We start from the raw sequence: 14,981 nt of genomic DNA on the forward strand, positions 1-14,981 counted from the left end.
AATTAAATAGTAAAGCATACTATTAAGAGAATTAAGTGTACTTTTATGTGCTAAAATTGAAGAACTGCAAGTATACTTACTCTGTCTGTGTAGGGACTAATTACATGCTCGATTAATGATATTAAAGTGTACTTTATTTGTGTTTTAAGTACAGCACATTACAAGTTTATTATGAGTGTCTTAAAAACACACAAACAATGTACCATGAACAGCCTATATTATTTTTGAGGTAATGGTATATGCTCAGTAACAACTTTGGCTTATTCAGTCTGAAACCACATAAATCTGTGCATTTTTTTTTTTTTTTTTTAAATTTGAAACAAGTCAAGTCGAGCTCACGTCCGCCTTTTGAACACAAGACACTCTCCGGATATAGGGCTGAATGGGGAAAAAAATGATCACTTGGGTCTTTCAGTAACTTATGATGAACGCAAGGCAAAATGCACTGTTAAAGCAGCATGTGGTGGAAGACACATCCATGCTTATAAAATTTGGATAATCTAATATAATATTCCATACACTATTGGGGCTGGTTAGACAGATAATTATTATATTTTTAAACATTAGTGGACAGATTAATTAATGTTATTGATTTATCATTCATATTATTCATATACACTGCCCGGCCAAAAAAAAAAGTCGCTGTTTGGATTTTAATGGGCAAATACTTAAGAGTCTATGGATGGATCATTATTACAGTGATTATTATGTTTCTAGCATGTTATATGTTTGGTAACAGTTCTTTTAACCCTAAAAGATGGAGTGTGTAGCTTTTCATTTCTTAAACAACCACGTAGGAAGACGTATCAAGGCCATATACCAAGATGACAATGTCAAGATTCATCAGGCTCAAATTGTGAAAGAATGGTTGGGAGAGAGCATGAAGAATCATTTTCACACATGAATTGGCACCTCTGAGTCCTGACCTTAATTTCATTAAAAGTCTTTGAGATGTGCTGGAGGAGACTTTACAGAGTGCTCACCTCTTGCATTGTCAATACAAGATCTTGACCAAAAATTGATGCACCTCTTGATGGAAATAAATGTTGTGATGTTATTACATAATATCACAACATGTCTTAACCCATATCCCCCCAACCCACATGTAATCGATCAATCAGTGTTTCAACCGTGGAAAGGCGTCAATGAAACAACTTCAAAAATTTCACATTTACCGTCACATTTACCTTAGAAAAGCCATTCAATGTCCAAAAACTCATTAGTCAGCTTCAAAAATGAAGTTAGAGAGGATCATTTTGCTAAATATATGCACTATAAGCTATTGCATATTCATTGTATTTGTGCTTAACGTACTTCAATATTGAATGTATGAATCCGTTTTATGACAGCCACCATTTAATATTGAAGGTAATCAAATCGAAATCAAATCGCAAGCTTCTGAATCAAAATCTAATCCAATTGTGAAATTTGTTTCAATGTCCAGCCCTAGTGTCAATAATGTTTTTTGTTGTTGTTGTTTGCTTTCTACTTGAAGCAAATGTTATTGTTTTTTCTTTTTCTTTTTTCTTTCATTTATTTTCTTGTCAGAATGCACCAGAATGCTTCGTTACATGTTAAAATCACAAAAAATTTCTTCTGGGGGAGGATACACCCAGACCCCCCTACAACAAATTGTGCTTAATGTTTTCTATGCCAGTATTTATTTCCAGTTCAATTTTAGAATTTCCCGTGGGCCCCCCATGACTGCTTCTTGGTCCCTCCTGTGCCTCCCCCATTTAAAAAATCCTGCAATCGCCCCTGACTGACAATACAAAAGATGTGCTTTACCGAAATTATTGAGAATTCTATTCAGTGATACTTGCTATTCGTGTAACGTTACTATCATTAACCCATCCTGAGGAGAAGTAGCGGTAGTCACAAAAACAATTTCGGCAAGTTTTTACTAGACTTTAGTGGAGTCAGCAGTTCGCTTGAACAATTCGCTGATGACTTGTCAATCGCGCTGCGCTTCTGACACCACTTGTGCTCTCGTCTTTAGTTTATCAGTGTCTGTGGAGGTTTGAAGAGAAGCACACAACAAAGAGAATCCGTTTACTTAACTTATTAAATCACAATTTATGCTCTTGCCCAACGATTGGTTAATACAGTACTCATTATGCATACATGTGAAATAAATATAAAGTTTAGTCATGAAACTCTAACAATCGCTGATTGGTTCTTCCAGCACCAACCAATCAGAGGTACTTCCTAATCCACGTAGCTTTATTTATATCGTATCCTAGCTGCGATCAGGCATGCCGCACAATATGAGAACTCCTATTATCCCATCCCATGTGTATTTGTGGGCTCTATCATCAGTGCTCTAGTGATGCTTTTCTGCCAGAATAATTATGGTAAATTGAGTTCTTTGAAGCAGTTCTTCGTTACAGAGGTCATTTGCAGTGACTCTATTTGCAGAATAATAGAGAAACTACGTCTAACATCAAATGAACCGTATGGCATTGTTAGATTTAGAGCAAATATTAAGTTTTGGTGTTTTTTCTTGGTTCCACCCCAAATTTTGTGTTCTTTTATCACCTCTTAGTAGGAATCTTTCCATTTTGTTTTTGAGGATGTAGGCACTGATTTATCTTGGCACACATTTCTGTATGTATTACTCATTATGCAGAAATAAAGTATATTTATATTGCAATTAATAGCTGAGATAAGTCATATAACCGTAGTAATAATCGGAAAACGACTTTGAAATTAGTATTGTAAATTGTTTATTTGTAATTGTACTGTTTTGCAGTATACTGATTACATTTAACATTAAAATATAAGATTAATAATAAGAGAACAATGGAATTGTGTAGGTATACAATGAAAAAGATACACTCAAAGCATTCTTTCACTGCTGTGACGGCTCCTGATTCTCCTTTAATCTCACAGATGATGGCTTTGGTCTCAATCCTCTCCAAAACACAGTGATACTGCTGATCTCCCTGATAACCCGTCACATTCACCTCACTCATACTCAAATTCAATAAATCTGCCTTTTTCTGAGAAAGAGAGAAAGTGGGATGGTCTGAAGGTTGTGAGATTCACATGCTGATGTGCAAAAACACTGACTGCTCACAATATTATTTACTGAGACCAGCCGGTCCCAGATAGTGTAGGCACGCATGCCAAAACATGCAGACTGTACATTGATCTTATACTCACTGTAATACTAAACTCACCTTAATGTTCACCTGTAGATCACTGGCCACCTGTATGGTGGTGAATGCAGTGAATATTGGATTAGACTCGTAGGACAAATGTTCACAGTCCACAGTGGAGTTTCCAAAATTCAACTTGAAACCAATCCTATGTCCATAATTATGTGGTGAGTGAAACCACACGTCCTGAGAAAGACAGACAATTAAAATATGACTAAATGAAGCTACATGTAAGCTGTGAATACTATAAATAATGTTTTACAATTATACTAGCAGTAAATTAATGAAACAACCTGACAAAATTAGGGTAATGAGGGTAGGGTATTTTAGCGTAAAGCTCACTTTTAGCCGAATGCAAGCATAATAATCACATGTCTTACCCCTGATCTTGGGTTGTATTGTGTTTGGAGTCGTTGATCATAATTATCGAAAGTAACTGATTCCACAAATTCCATATTACTCCCTTGAACATGAATCTTTCTTCCGCCTCTGAATGAAGAGATATTTGAAACAATTTAATAAAAAAGCAACCTTCAGATTCAGAGAAGGGGAAACTCAGTATTATGTAAAATAATACTACATATAATAAAAAATACATTACACAGTATAAAAATATATATTAAATAATACACAATAATATAAAAAAGAAATAATATATTATACTAAAAATGTCTTTTTAAAGAAAGGTTTCTATAAGGGATATGGGATAGAAAATATTAGAATAATTAAAATAATTATAATCAGTGGTGGAAATATATTTATATATGAAATTTATGTATGAAATTTGCACAGCGTTTGGAGGCTATTACGTGGAAAAAAGAGGGAAATCATCTACATTTTGAACTGGAACTCCATTTTGCCTTGAAATTCACTTCCTGGTTATAATAAAATTAACTAAAGTCAATAAAAAGTCCCCACAATGATAGAAAAACAAACATGCATGTGTGTGGAAGCTGATCTGCCAGTGGTCTGAAATGCTCTTACCTTCTCCAGCTGACTGTGGGCTGTATTCCTGTGCAGCTGGGCTGGGAACTGTAAGTGATGGTGCTGTTACCATGACAACTGTCGTCAGGAGTAACAACACACACTTTCACTGTTCCTTTAGATCCACTGGGAGGAATGTGGAACCTTAAAGTGTCACTGGAGCGATTAAACACTGGAGATCTGAAGAGAAACATTCATGCACAGATATACAGTATCATTTATCTGAATCTACATACATTCATAAATACAACTAAACACAAACACACAGAATCTCACTCCTTAGGAATACAGTCCAGATCCCCTTGAATACGGATTTTAGTGACAGATTCCAGGTTCCCTTTCGAGGGAACTCGCACTGCGTCCCGAAAGGGGCGCTATGGGAACGCCCTCAGCGTGAATGCGTCTGATGCACGTGTGTCAACTAGTCCAATGGCGAGAGTGAACGTCACTGGTGGGTGACGTCACGACCAGGAAAGGATAAATACACATCCGGAAAGACCGGCTTCAGCTTTTGTGCCTCAGCAAAGCGCTCTGTGTGAAACTGTCTCTGTCTATTTATTGTTGTTTGTCCTCAAGCATTATATATTTCTAGACAGGAGTTTATTGGCGAGCAAATAGCAACTTGAGTCGTGTGTGCTTCCCTGCCCTCGCTACTATACGAGTGGGGATACACGCGATTCATGTGTTGTTTGTTTGAGAGCAGAGCATACATGTCAGCTCTTGTATTGGGATCTGATGGTGTTCATTCATAAATTTCCCGATGTGATGCACTATCGAGATTTTTTAGCTCTGCTCCACTTGGCTTTCTTGAGGGAATAAAGTCTTGAGCAATAAAGAATCTATGGCTTGGATCTTGCGTTTGCCGAGGCGACGCGTTGTTTTCGGGTCTGCAAACTGCAATAAAGAATCTAGTGGCTCTGATCTCGCGTCTGTCGAGGCGACGCGTAGATTACGGGTCTGCAAAAATGCAATAAAGAATCTAGTGGCACGGATCGCGCGTCTGCCGAGGCGACGCGTAGATTTCGAGCCTGCAAAATGCAATAAAGAATCTAGTGGCTCTGATCTCGTGTTTGCCGAGGCAACGCGTAGATTAGGGTGTGCAGACGGCAGTTATAAATATTCAACCAATCATTCAGACCGTGTACACTTGTCTGGTGATTCATTGATGCATTTAATTTGAGGAGTTAAATGGGATATTGCCTGTTTTTTAAAAGCTATATGTCTGCACTAATAACTCTTTATTTGATGTGTGTACGGCCTATATGCATACTATATTTAGCATTTCTTTCAGACAGTATTAACTTGTCTGATAGATCATTTGCTGCATTTAATTTTTCAGGAATTAAATGGACAGTTGGCTGTAATTTAATTTTGAGAAATTAAAATAATACATATTTATCTGACTTTAAGTAGTTAGATTCATGTATTAGTTCAGCCTTTCATGTAGATCCTGACGCCAGTGGTGTTAGGCTTCTTAGGGCAGCCCCCTGCGGGGTGGAGCGGTGTACACCTCAGTATACGGTGCCCGTGCCACTTCGTTGCCCTCAGGGGACCGATCTGCTAACCCCATCACTCTCGGTGCTTTGGGGCGCAGCGGTTTCCAGCAAGCTTTGATTCAGCGCTCACACGACGTTGCATCAGGCTCGCACCCTCTGAATGAAATCTAAGGGCAGCCCCATACGGGATAGAGCGGTGTACACCTTAATATACGGTGCCCGCTCAACTTCATTGTCTGTATGGGGCCGTTCTACCAACCCTGGCACCCTTGGTGTTTCAGGGCGCAGCAGTTTCCAGCAAGCTATGACTCAGCGTTCACACGACGCTGCGTCAGGTTCGCACCCTCTGAGGAGGGTCGAAAAGCAGTCAAATGGGTTGTTTCCTGCCAGTGTATTTCAGGTCACCAAAGTGGCTGCTCTAGGTATACCAGAGACCAGCTTTGAGAGGCTGGTTCCCTTTTGTGGATTTGCTGGCAGAGTTGAGGCTTCTGCCAAATTTATCTCACTGGGCAGGCTCTGGTGATGGAACAGAAAGTAAACTCTTTTGCGAAAGGAGCTACAAAATGGGTTCCTCCTCCCAGCAGAGAGTTAGGGTTTTTAGGGCCGCTACTATTTTGTTCCAAAGAAGGATGGAGGGTTGCGTCCTATATTAGATCTTAATCATTTGAATCGTTCAGTCAGGAGACTTGGGTTCAAAATGTTGACGCTAAACCAGATCCGAGGACTGGTTTGTCATGATAGTTCTAAAGGATGCATACTTCCATGTCTCTATCCTTCCACAGCATAGGAAGTTCCTCAGGTTTGCTTTCAGAGGCAAAGTATACCAATATTAGGTTCTTCCATTCGGTCTAGCTATATCACCCCACATGTTCATGAAATGCGTAGATGCAGCTTTGGCCTTGCTCAGGCTGCAGGGCATACGCATTCTGAACTGATTAGATGACTGGCTAATATTAGCGCAGTCAGAACAGATGGTCAGTTCGACATCGAGATGTCGTTCTTGCTCATATAAAAATTGGGGTTGTGGCTGAACGCCAAGAAGAGTGTGCTTTCTCCATTACAGAGAACCACCTTCCTGGGCATGGTATGGATTCAGTGACGCTGCGGGCGTTCTGTCGCCCACTCGTATTTCTGCAATCTTTTCAGTCACACAGGAGATATATCTAGGCCAGTCACTCACTGTAAAACAGTTTTCTAAAACTGTTGGGTCTGGTGGCAGCTGCGTCCAATGGTGATACCTTTTGGTCTGCTGTTCATGAGACCCTTACAGTAATGGCTCAGGACCAAGGGTTGTCCCTGAGGGGGAACCCACTTCGTATGATCAAGATCACACGGCGGTGTCTCCGCGCCTTGGTTATATGGAAGAAAAGTTGGTTCCTGTCCCAGGGCCCTGTGTTAGGAGCTTAATAATATTGAGTCACTCTCATGATAGATGTTTCTCTCACAGGCTGGGGAGTGGTAATGGAAGGCCGCTCAGCTCAAGGGCTGTGGAGGAGTCATCTTTCGTGGCACATAATTGCCTGGAGATGATGGCAGTGTTCAATGCATTGAAGTTCTTCCTCCCAGACCTGAGAGGTCATCAAGCTGTCTGGACAGACAATGCATCGATGGTTTCTTGTATAAATCAACAGGGGGGTCTGCGCTCGCGCCCACTATCTGGCACACCAGATCCTCCTGTGGTCCCTGGGAAAGATGCTCTTTGTGAGAACAATCTTATTCCAGGGACCTAGAATATAGGAGCAGACGTCCTGTCGAGACAGGGGCTGAGGCCAGGGGAATGGAGACTTCACCCCAAAGTGGTGAAGCTTATATGGGTGATTTATAGCCACGTGGAAGTGGATCTTTCGCGTCTCAGGATACGGCGCACTGTCCACTGTGGTTATCCCTTACACATCCAGTTCCTCTTGGACTGGATGCCATGGTACAGACATGGCCGGGGCCATGTCTGTATATTTTTCCCCCAATTGTTCTGCTCCCAGGAGTTCTGGACAAAATTCGCCGGGAAGGAATAAGTCTGTTAGTAGCACCTTACTGGCCAAGTCTGATATGGTTCTTGGAACTTGTGTTTCTCCTCGACGGCTCTCCCTTGGAGATTCTGATCAGGAGAGACCTTCTATCTCAGGTGAAGGGTTTGATTTTTCACCCCGCCCAGAAGTATTGAACCTGTGGGTTTGGCCCCTGAGGGGGCCCAACTCATAGTATCTGGTTTCTCAACCGAGGTTGTGGAAACCATACTTTACTCCAGAACTCCAGCCACAAGGAAACTATCCTCGTATTTCTGCATTCCATGTCCCTGTGGATGGTATAATTGTGGGGTATAACCCTTTGAGGTATCGTTTCCTTCGTGGCACTCTGAGGCTGAGGCCTGCAGCATGCTCTAGGGTTCCTGCTTGGGTTCTCCCCTAAAAAGAGTAGGAGACCTTTAGGCCCTATCTGTATCCCCTACGTGCCTTGAGTGTGCACCAGGGATGGTCAAGTGTTCCTTTACCCTACCGGGTTATATACCTAAGGTTCTGACCAATATTCCACGGCCTATAGTGCTGCAAGCTTTCTGTTCTCAGATCCAGACCAGGAAAAGTTGAATCTTGTGTGTCCAGTGTGAGCACTGGACACCTAATGTCCACAGAGCTGCCCTGTGGAGGACTTCAGATCAACTGTTTGTTTTGGACCACGCTATAAGGGGTCTCCCTGCGTCCATGGTTAGCAAGTGGATAGTTGAGACTATGTCACTTGCGTATGAGGTCTCTGGTCAGCAGTATCCACTGTCTGTCAGAGCTCACTCTTCTAGGAGTATGGTGGCTTCCACGGCCTTGTTGTTGGGGGTTTTTCCTCAAGGAAGTCTGTGATGTGGTAGGCTGATCCTCGCCACTCACGTTGTGAGATGATATATCTCGACCTGGACGCAGCTCCAGGCTCATCAGTGCTCTCGTCTTAGTGTGCCACAGTTTCACACGATCAGGCATTTTGGAATTATGGCGTTTTGGGATATCGTTCCCATAGCGCCCCTTTCGGGACGCAGTGCGAGTTCCCTCGAAAGGGAACGTCTCAGGTTATGACTATAACCATGGTTCCCTGAGAGAGGGAACGAGACACTGCGTCGCGTTGCCATACTCCCTGCATTCCTGTGATCGATTTGCTTCGGCAATTTAAGCTGAAGCCGGTCTTTCCGGATGTGTATTTATCCTTTCCTGGTCGTGACGTCACCCACCAGTGACGTTCACTCTCGCCATTGGACTAGTTGACACACGTGCATCAGACGCATTCACGCTGAGGGCGTTCCCATAGCGCCCCTTTCGGGACGCAGTGTCTCGTTCCCTCTCTCAGGGAACCATGGTTATAGTCATAACCTGAGACGTTCTTTCCTCTTAGTAAAACATTGTTTCTTCCATGGAAAGAAACTTTGTTGAGCTCCAGAGAGAGAATCTCTGGCTCCTACAGGACACAAATGGAGGGCTTATTGAAACATCATACACTCTATATGATTTAGCACAGTATGTAAGTGATTGAATATTTTGTTATGAGATTCTACAAAGTATATTAAAAGAAAATTATAAAAACAAAATCTTCAGTACTCAGTATGGCACTTACTTTATAGTCCATTTGAGAGAGCAGATCTTTACATGAATCCTAAAGAGCAGAAAAACAGAGAGAACTCTGAGCACTTCCTTTACTTCCTGACTTTGCTTCAGTCACACAATGATATTTCTGTTATCAACAATATATTAAGTGAAAATAGTCCGCCTTGTTGGCAGAGGCCATTTACTCTAACTCTGGCCACCAGACAAAATTACAAAAGAAAATCTGCTGATAACAGAAGTAGTGGCGCCTTTTTCTGAACTCATTCTTCTCCCTTGTCCTATTGCATGTCAGCTCAGAGAGGCATTTGTTTTAAATAAAAATCAAAAAAATATTCAAAAAGTGTTTTTATTGCATACTGTTTCATAGTATACTACAATACACTGAGGTGCAAATAGTATAATAATTAAATAAGTATAATTATCATCTAACTACTATTTACACTTAATGCAAAGAAAATACTGCTATTTTTACTTAGTGCAAATACCCCTGCCATAAATCAATCATCTTGACTCTTTATGAAGATTACATATTATATCAATAAGCATATACTGCATTGAATTGTAGTTTAAACATTGTCTCACCTGTATGTGTAACTGCAGTCCAGGTCCATGTGTCCAATCACAACGCAGGGAGGAAGAGGACCACTGACACCCAGATGAGCTGCATTGCACACACCTGCATTTAATTTAATGGTACAATCTGACTGAAATTATGGCATTTTTAAATGAAGAATGTCTTTTAGGCTGTGCAGTTCTTACTGTGTATATGAAGGATTTGGTGAATTATCTGTGAGACTCAAGCAGTTCCTCAGCGTCAGCGTCTCTGTTATCTTCTGATCCTCAACAGCAACTATAGCTGGCTCTGATAACCACCTACCGTCAAGGTCTGGACCCTCAAGTGCGGTTGCATCTCGCTGCATACGAGGATTCCATCGGGCTCGAACGGTTTATCCAACTCTCCATCCGCTTCGCCACTCGTATGCAGTCGTGTCTCAAAGAACACCAGGGCCAGCCACTGTTCAACATCGCTCCCCGCCGACCAGAATCCGTCAGCCCTCCAGAACCAGCCCACGAACCCATGCTCTTGGAAAACTCCCGGCTCACTGCTTCTGAACGGCAGAGGTGGCTGACCCAGAATCTGTGTATTTACTGTGCCTCTCCTGGGCATGTAATCTCCACATGCCCAATCCGTCCTCCTCGACCAATGGTGAGTGCCATCATTCCCTCAATAAATAAGATGAAACCACTCACCACTGTTGTAAACCTTACTGCTGCTGACATTTCCCTTCCAGTGGTCGCACTCCTCGATCCTGGGTCAGCAGGCAACTTCATCTCCGGTGCCCTCTGCCGTCAACTCAAGCTCAAGACCACGGCCACGCCGTCTACCAACCAGATCCACTCAGTGACCGGGAAGCCTCTCAGCAGAAGATCTGTATGTTGGTGCGTCGGGCCCATCCAGTTGCAAGTGGGAATCCTCCACGTGGAGCAATTACATCTGCTGGTTCTGGAGGAATCCACCGCTGACGTGATACTAGGGCTTCCCTGGTTGGAGCAGCACAACCCAGTCATCTCCTGGAAGACCGGCGAGATCCTGAAGTGGGGCGACACCTGTTTCTCCAGCTGTTTCTCGGAGCTCCCAGTTCCTCCGTCTCCTCGTCCTGAACACCTCTCTGTCTGTGCCACGTCCAACGAGAGCCCCATCGAGAAACGCTCTGTGGATGTACCTCCGTGTTACGCCCCCTTCAGCGACGTCTTCTGCCCTCAGCAAGCTTCCAAGCTGCCTCCACACCGACCATGGGACTGCGCCATCGACCTGCTTCCGGGTGAGTCAGTGCCCAGGGGAAAGATCTGTCCCCTGTCCATCCCGGAGGAGAAGGCCATGGAGGAATACATCAAAGAGGCCCTGGCGCAAGGTTACATTCGCCCGTCTACTTCCTCTGCTGCTTCGAGTTTCTTCTTTGTGGCAAAAAAAGGACGGAGGCTTGTGGCCTTGCATCGATTACAGAGCCCTCAATAACATCACAGTTAAATTCCGTTACCCCCTTCCTCTCGTCCCAACTGCCCTGGAACATCTCTGTGGTGCCACTGTCTTCACCAAGTTGGACCTCCGCAGCGCCTACAACCTCATCCGGATACGTGAGGGGGACGAGTGGAAGACCGCCTTCGTGACACCCACCAGCCACTACTAGTACCTCGTTATGCCGTATGGCCTGGTCAGCGCCCCCTCTGTATTCGAGGACTTCAACCACGAGGTGCTCCGGGAGTTCCTCCACAAGTTTGTCTTGGTGTACATCGATGATATCCTTATCTACTCCCGGAGCTTGGCCAAACATCGCCACCACGTTGCAGAGGTCCTGAAATGCCTGAGGAAGTTCCATCTCTTCCTAAAAGCTGAAAAGTGCTCCTTCCACCAGCCCTCAGTGCAGTTCCTTGGTTACAACATCGACAGCAGTGGCATCCAGATGGACGAGAGGAAGGTGGATGCTATCCGGAACTGGCCTACCCCATCAACCATCAAAGAACTCCAACGTTTTTTCGGCTTTGCCAATTTCTACCGCCGCTTCATCCAAAACTACAGCTGAATCACCGGTCCACTGACCAACCTACTCCGCCACAAGCCCAAGTCTCTGTCCTGGACTCCAGCTGCCACCACCGCGTTTAACACCCTGAAGGAAGCCTTCACCACCGCTCCACTCCGCGTCCACCCTGATCCCGACTTGCCCTTCGTTGTGGAAGTGGACGCCTCCACCACCGGAGTTGGAGCGGTGTTATCTCAGCAGCAGGGGACACCAAGTAGACTCCATCCATGCGCCTCCTTCTCCCGCAAGCTCAACCCGGCGGAGGTCAACTACGACACTGGCAACAGGGAGCTACTCGCCATCAAGCTGGCCCTAGAAGAGTGGAGGTATTGGTTGGAGGGAGCCAAACACCCCTTCCTCGTACTCACCGACCATAAAAACCTTGAGTACCTTCGAGCAGCAAAGAGGCTAAACCCCAGACAAGCACGCTGGGCGTTGTTCTTCACCCGCTTTAATTTCACAATCTCCTACCGTCCCGGTGTCAAGAACATCAAAGCCGATGCCCTGTCTCGTTTGCACGCTCCAGAGGAAAGACCTGAAGAACCAGAATCCATCCTTCCTGAAACCCTCATTGTCAGCCCTATCTCCTGGTCTGAGGAGACCATGCCCTCCTCCAATGCCTCCGCCAACACTCCGTCGGGTTGTCCACCAGGCTTGCAATACACCATCAGAGCACGGCGCACTCCACTCATCCACACTGCTCACACGTCACTAGGCACTGGCCACCCGGGGGTCAATGAAACACTCTCGTTGCTGAAGGAACGCTTCTGGTGGCTGAACATGGCATCCGACGTCAGAAGGTACGTGCAGGGGTGCAAGGAATGCGCCATCCCGAAGAGCCCTCGCCACCTTCCAGCCAGCAAGCTTCTTCCTCTGCCCGTTCCAAACCGACCCTGGTCACACCTAGGAGTCGACTTCATCACGGATCCTCCAGCCTCCAATAATTGTACCTGCATCCTCGTCATAGTGGACAGATTCTCCAAGTCCGTGGGATTGATCCCCCTAACTGGACTACCCACTGCTATGCAAACCGCTGAACTCATGTTTAACCATGTTTTCAGATACTACGGTATCCCCGAAGACTTCGTCTCTGATAGAGGACCTCAATTCATTTCCTGAGTATGGATAGCATTCTTCTCGCTCCTAGGTGTGACCGTCATTCTGACATCCGGCTACCATCCTCAGTCGAACGAGCAGACGGAAAGGAAGATCCAGGAGATCGGTCGCTTCCTCCGTACCTTCTGTCATGGCCACCAGGACTCTTGGAGCCAGTACCTGGGTTGGGCCGAGTATGCACAAAACTCCCTGCGCCAACCATCTACTGGACTCACCCTGTTCCAGTGCGTGCTCGGTTACCAACCCCCACTGTTCCCCTGGTCAGGGGAACCATCGGATGTTCTGTCGACTACTGGTTCCGAGAGAGCGAGAGGGTCTGGGACTCAGCACACCATCAGCTTCAACGGGCCCTGCGCAGACGCAGGATGGCAGCCGACCTTCACCGTTCCAACGCCCCTGCCTACCAACCTGGACAGAAGGTCTGGCTGTCAACCAGAGACATCAGGCTGCGTCTGCCCTGCCGGAAGCTGAGTCCCAGGTTCACTGGCCCATTCACCATCACCAAGCAGGTCAACCCGGTCACGTACCAGCTCCAGCTTCCACCTCAATAGCGCATTCACCCCACATTCCACGTGTCTCTCCTGAAACCTCACCACCCTTCTGTTCCTCTCTCCACAGAGCCTGGCGTAGCAGCAGCCGAACCCCCCCTTCCACTCATCCTGGACAACGGTGCAGCCTACGAGGTGCATGAGATCTTGGACCCCTGTGCCGTGGTGGTCAGCTAGAATACCTAGTGGACTAGGAAGGCTACGGCCCCAAGGAGCGCTCTTGGGTCCCCAGAAACAACATACTCGACCCCAACCTGCTTCACACCTTCCACGCAGCCCATCCCGACAGACCTGCCCCACGTGTAAAGGACGGCCACCACGACGCCGGGGTCCTCGGCCCTCAGGAGCGGGCCATGGAGGGGGGGGTACTGTCACAGACACGCCAGGCTCCAACACCCACCAATCACAGCGCACTCCATCTCCCGAGTACTGATCACACGCACCTGCACCTCATCAGCACGCTCATCACTATCAGTACTTAAGACACTCACACACACTCAGTCACTGTCCGGTCTCGTTCGCATCTAGACATACCTACATGCTTACCTCAAGGACTCCCAGCAATCTACTTACCTGTCTCCAGCGTCTTCAAGTCTCTCTTCGTGTTCCCAGTCTGTGTGTGAGTGTCTCCAGTCTCCAGCGTTGTTCATCCTCCATCGTCTTCCAGGATCTCCACCTATTCAACACAAAAGGACAGTATCATTCATCCTCATCTCCCCATTCACCTGCCAAGTCACTTTATACTCACCTGCACGTCTGTTTACTCTGCTGTTTGTCTAATAAACTACCATCTCTGCCATCTTCAGTCTCCGTCCCTTCTGTACTGTAACAGTTATGCTGCTTGATATTGCAAACTAGTATTTGTTATATTATTTTATTTTATTATTGTAATCATATACACACTGGTTTGTTGCACAAATACTTTTTACCATTTATTGAACTTTGTTGCTCTTCTAGTAACCTATAGCAGCTTATGAATCAGAAATCTCTCTTAATCACAGAAAACAGCTTAATTTCTCATTAAAAATAAGGTTGATAGTTCAACCAAAAATGAAAATTCTGTCATCATTTACTCACCCTCAAGTTGTTCCAAACCTGTATGAATTTCTTTCTTCTGCTGAACAAAAAAAAGAAGATATTTTGAAGAATATGGTTAACCAAACAGTTGATAGACCCCACTGACTTTCATATATGAAAAAAACTGTGAAAGTCAGTGTGGCCCATTAAACTGTTTGGTTTCAGCAGAAGAAAGAAACTCATACAGAATTGGAACAACTTGAGGGTGAGTAAATGATGACAGAATTTTTATTTTTGAGTGAACTGTCCCTTTAAGTACACATAATGTCATAATTACTTCTATTGCAAGGGTTTTCAACTCTGGCTCTCAAGGTCCACTTTCGTGCAGAGTTTAGATCCAAACTCAGGTGTGTTTGATTAGAGTTGGAGGAAAACTCTGCAGGAAAGTGGACATTGAGGGCCAGAGTTGAAAACCCCTGATCTATTGTCCGAAAAGTGCTAA

At 44.9% G+C, this 14,981-nt stretch overlaps 1 protein-coding gene and 1 long non-coding RNA gene across 4 annotated transcripts in view; one reads left to right on the forward strand and one right to left on the reverse strand.

Moving 5' to 3' along the window:
* The window catches only part of LOC127510873 (plexin-C1-like), an 88,947-nt gene that overhangs the window by 18,964 nt on the left and 55,002 nt on the right, over positions 1 to 14,981 (reverse strand). For all 3 annotated transcript variants that reach the window (XR_007929775.1, XM_051891007.1, XM_051891006.1), the window contains exons 12-13: positions 3,542 to 3,650; positions 3,183 to 3,347 (exon numbers count right to left, since the gene is read on the reverse strand). Coding sequence is in view for 2 of the 3 variants with exons in the window: in XM_051891007.1 (XP_051746967.1) it covers positions 3,183 to 3,347; positions 3,542 to 3,650 (274 nt within the window). In the remaining variant the exon portion in view is untranslated. The remainder of the gene's footprint in view (positions 1 to 3,182; positions 3,348 to 3,541; positions 3,651 to 14,981) is intronic.
* Positions 1 to 14,981, forward strand: part of LOC127510882 (uncharacterized) — a 70,020-nt gene that overhangs the window by 982 nt on the left and 54,057 nt on the right. The window lies entirely within an intron of this gene.

Source organism: Ctenopharyngodon idella, chromosome 4 (genome assembly GCF_019924925.1).
Source record: "Ctenopharyngodon idella isolate HZGC_01 chromosome 4, HZGC01, whole genome shotgun sequence".
Classification (NCBI taxonomy): domain Eukaryota; kingdom Metazoa; phylum Chordata; class Actinopteri; order Cypriniformes; family Xenocyprididae; genus Ctenopharyngodon; species Ctenopharyngodon idella.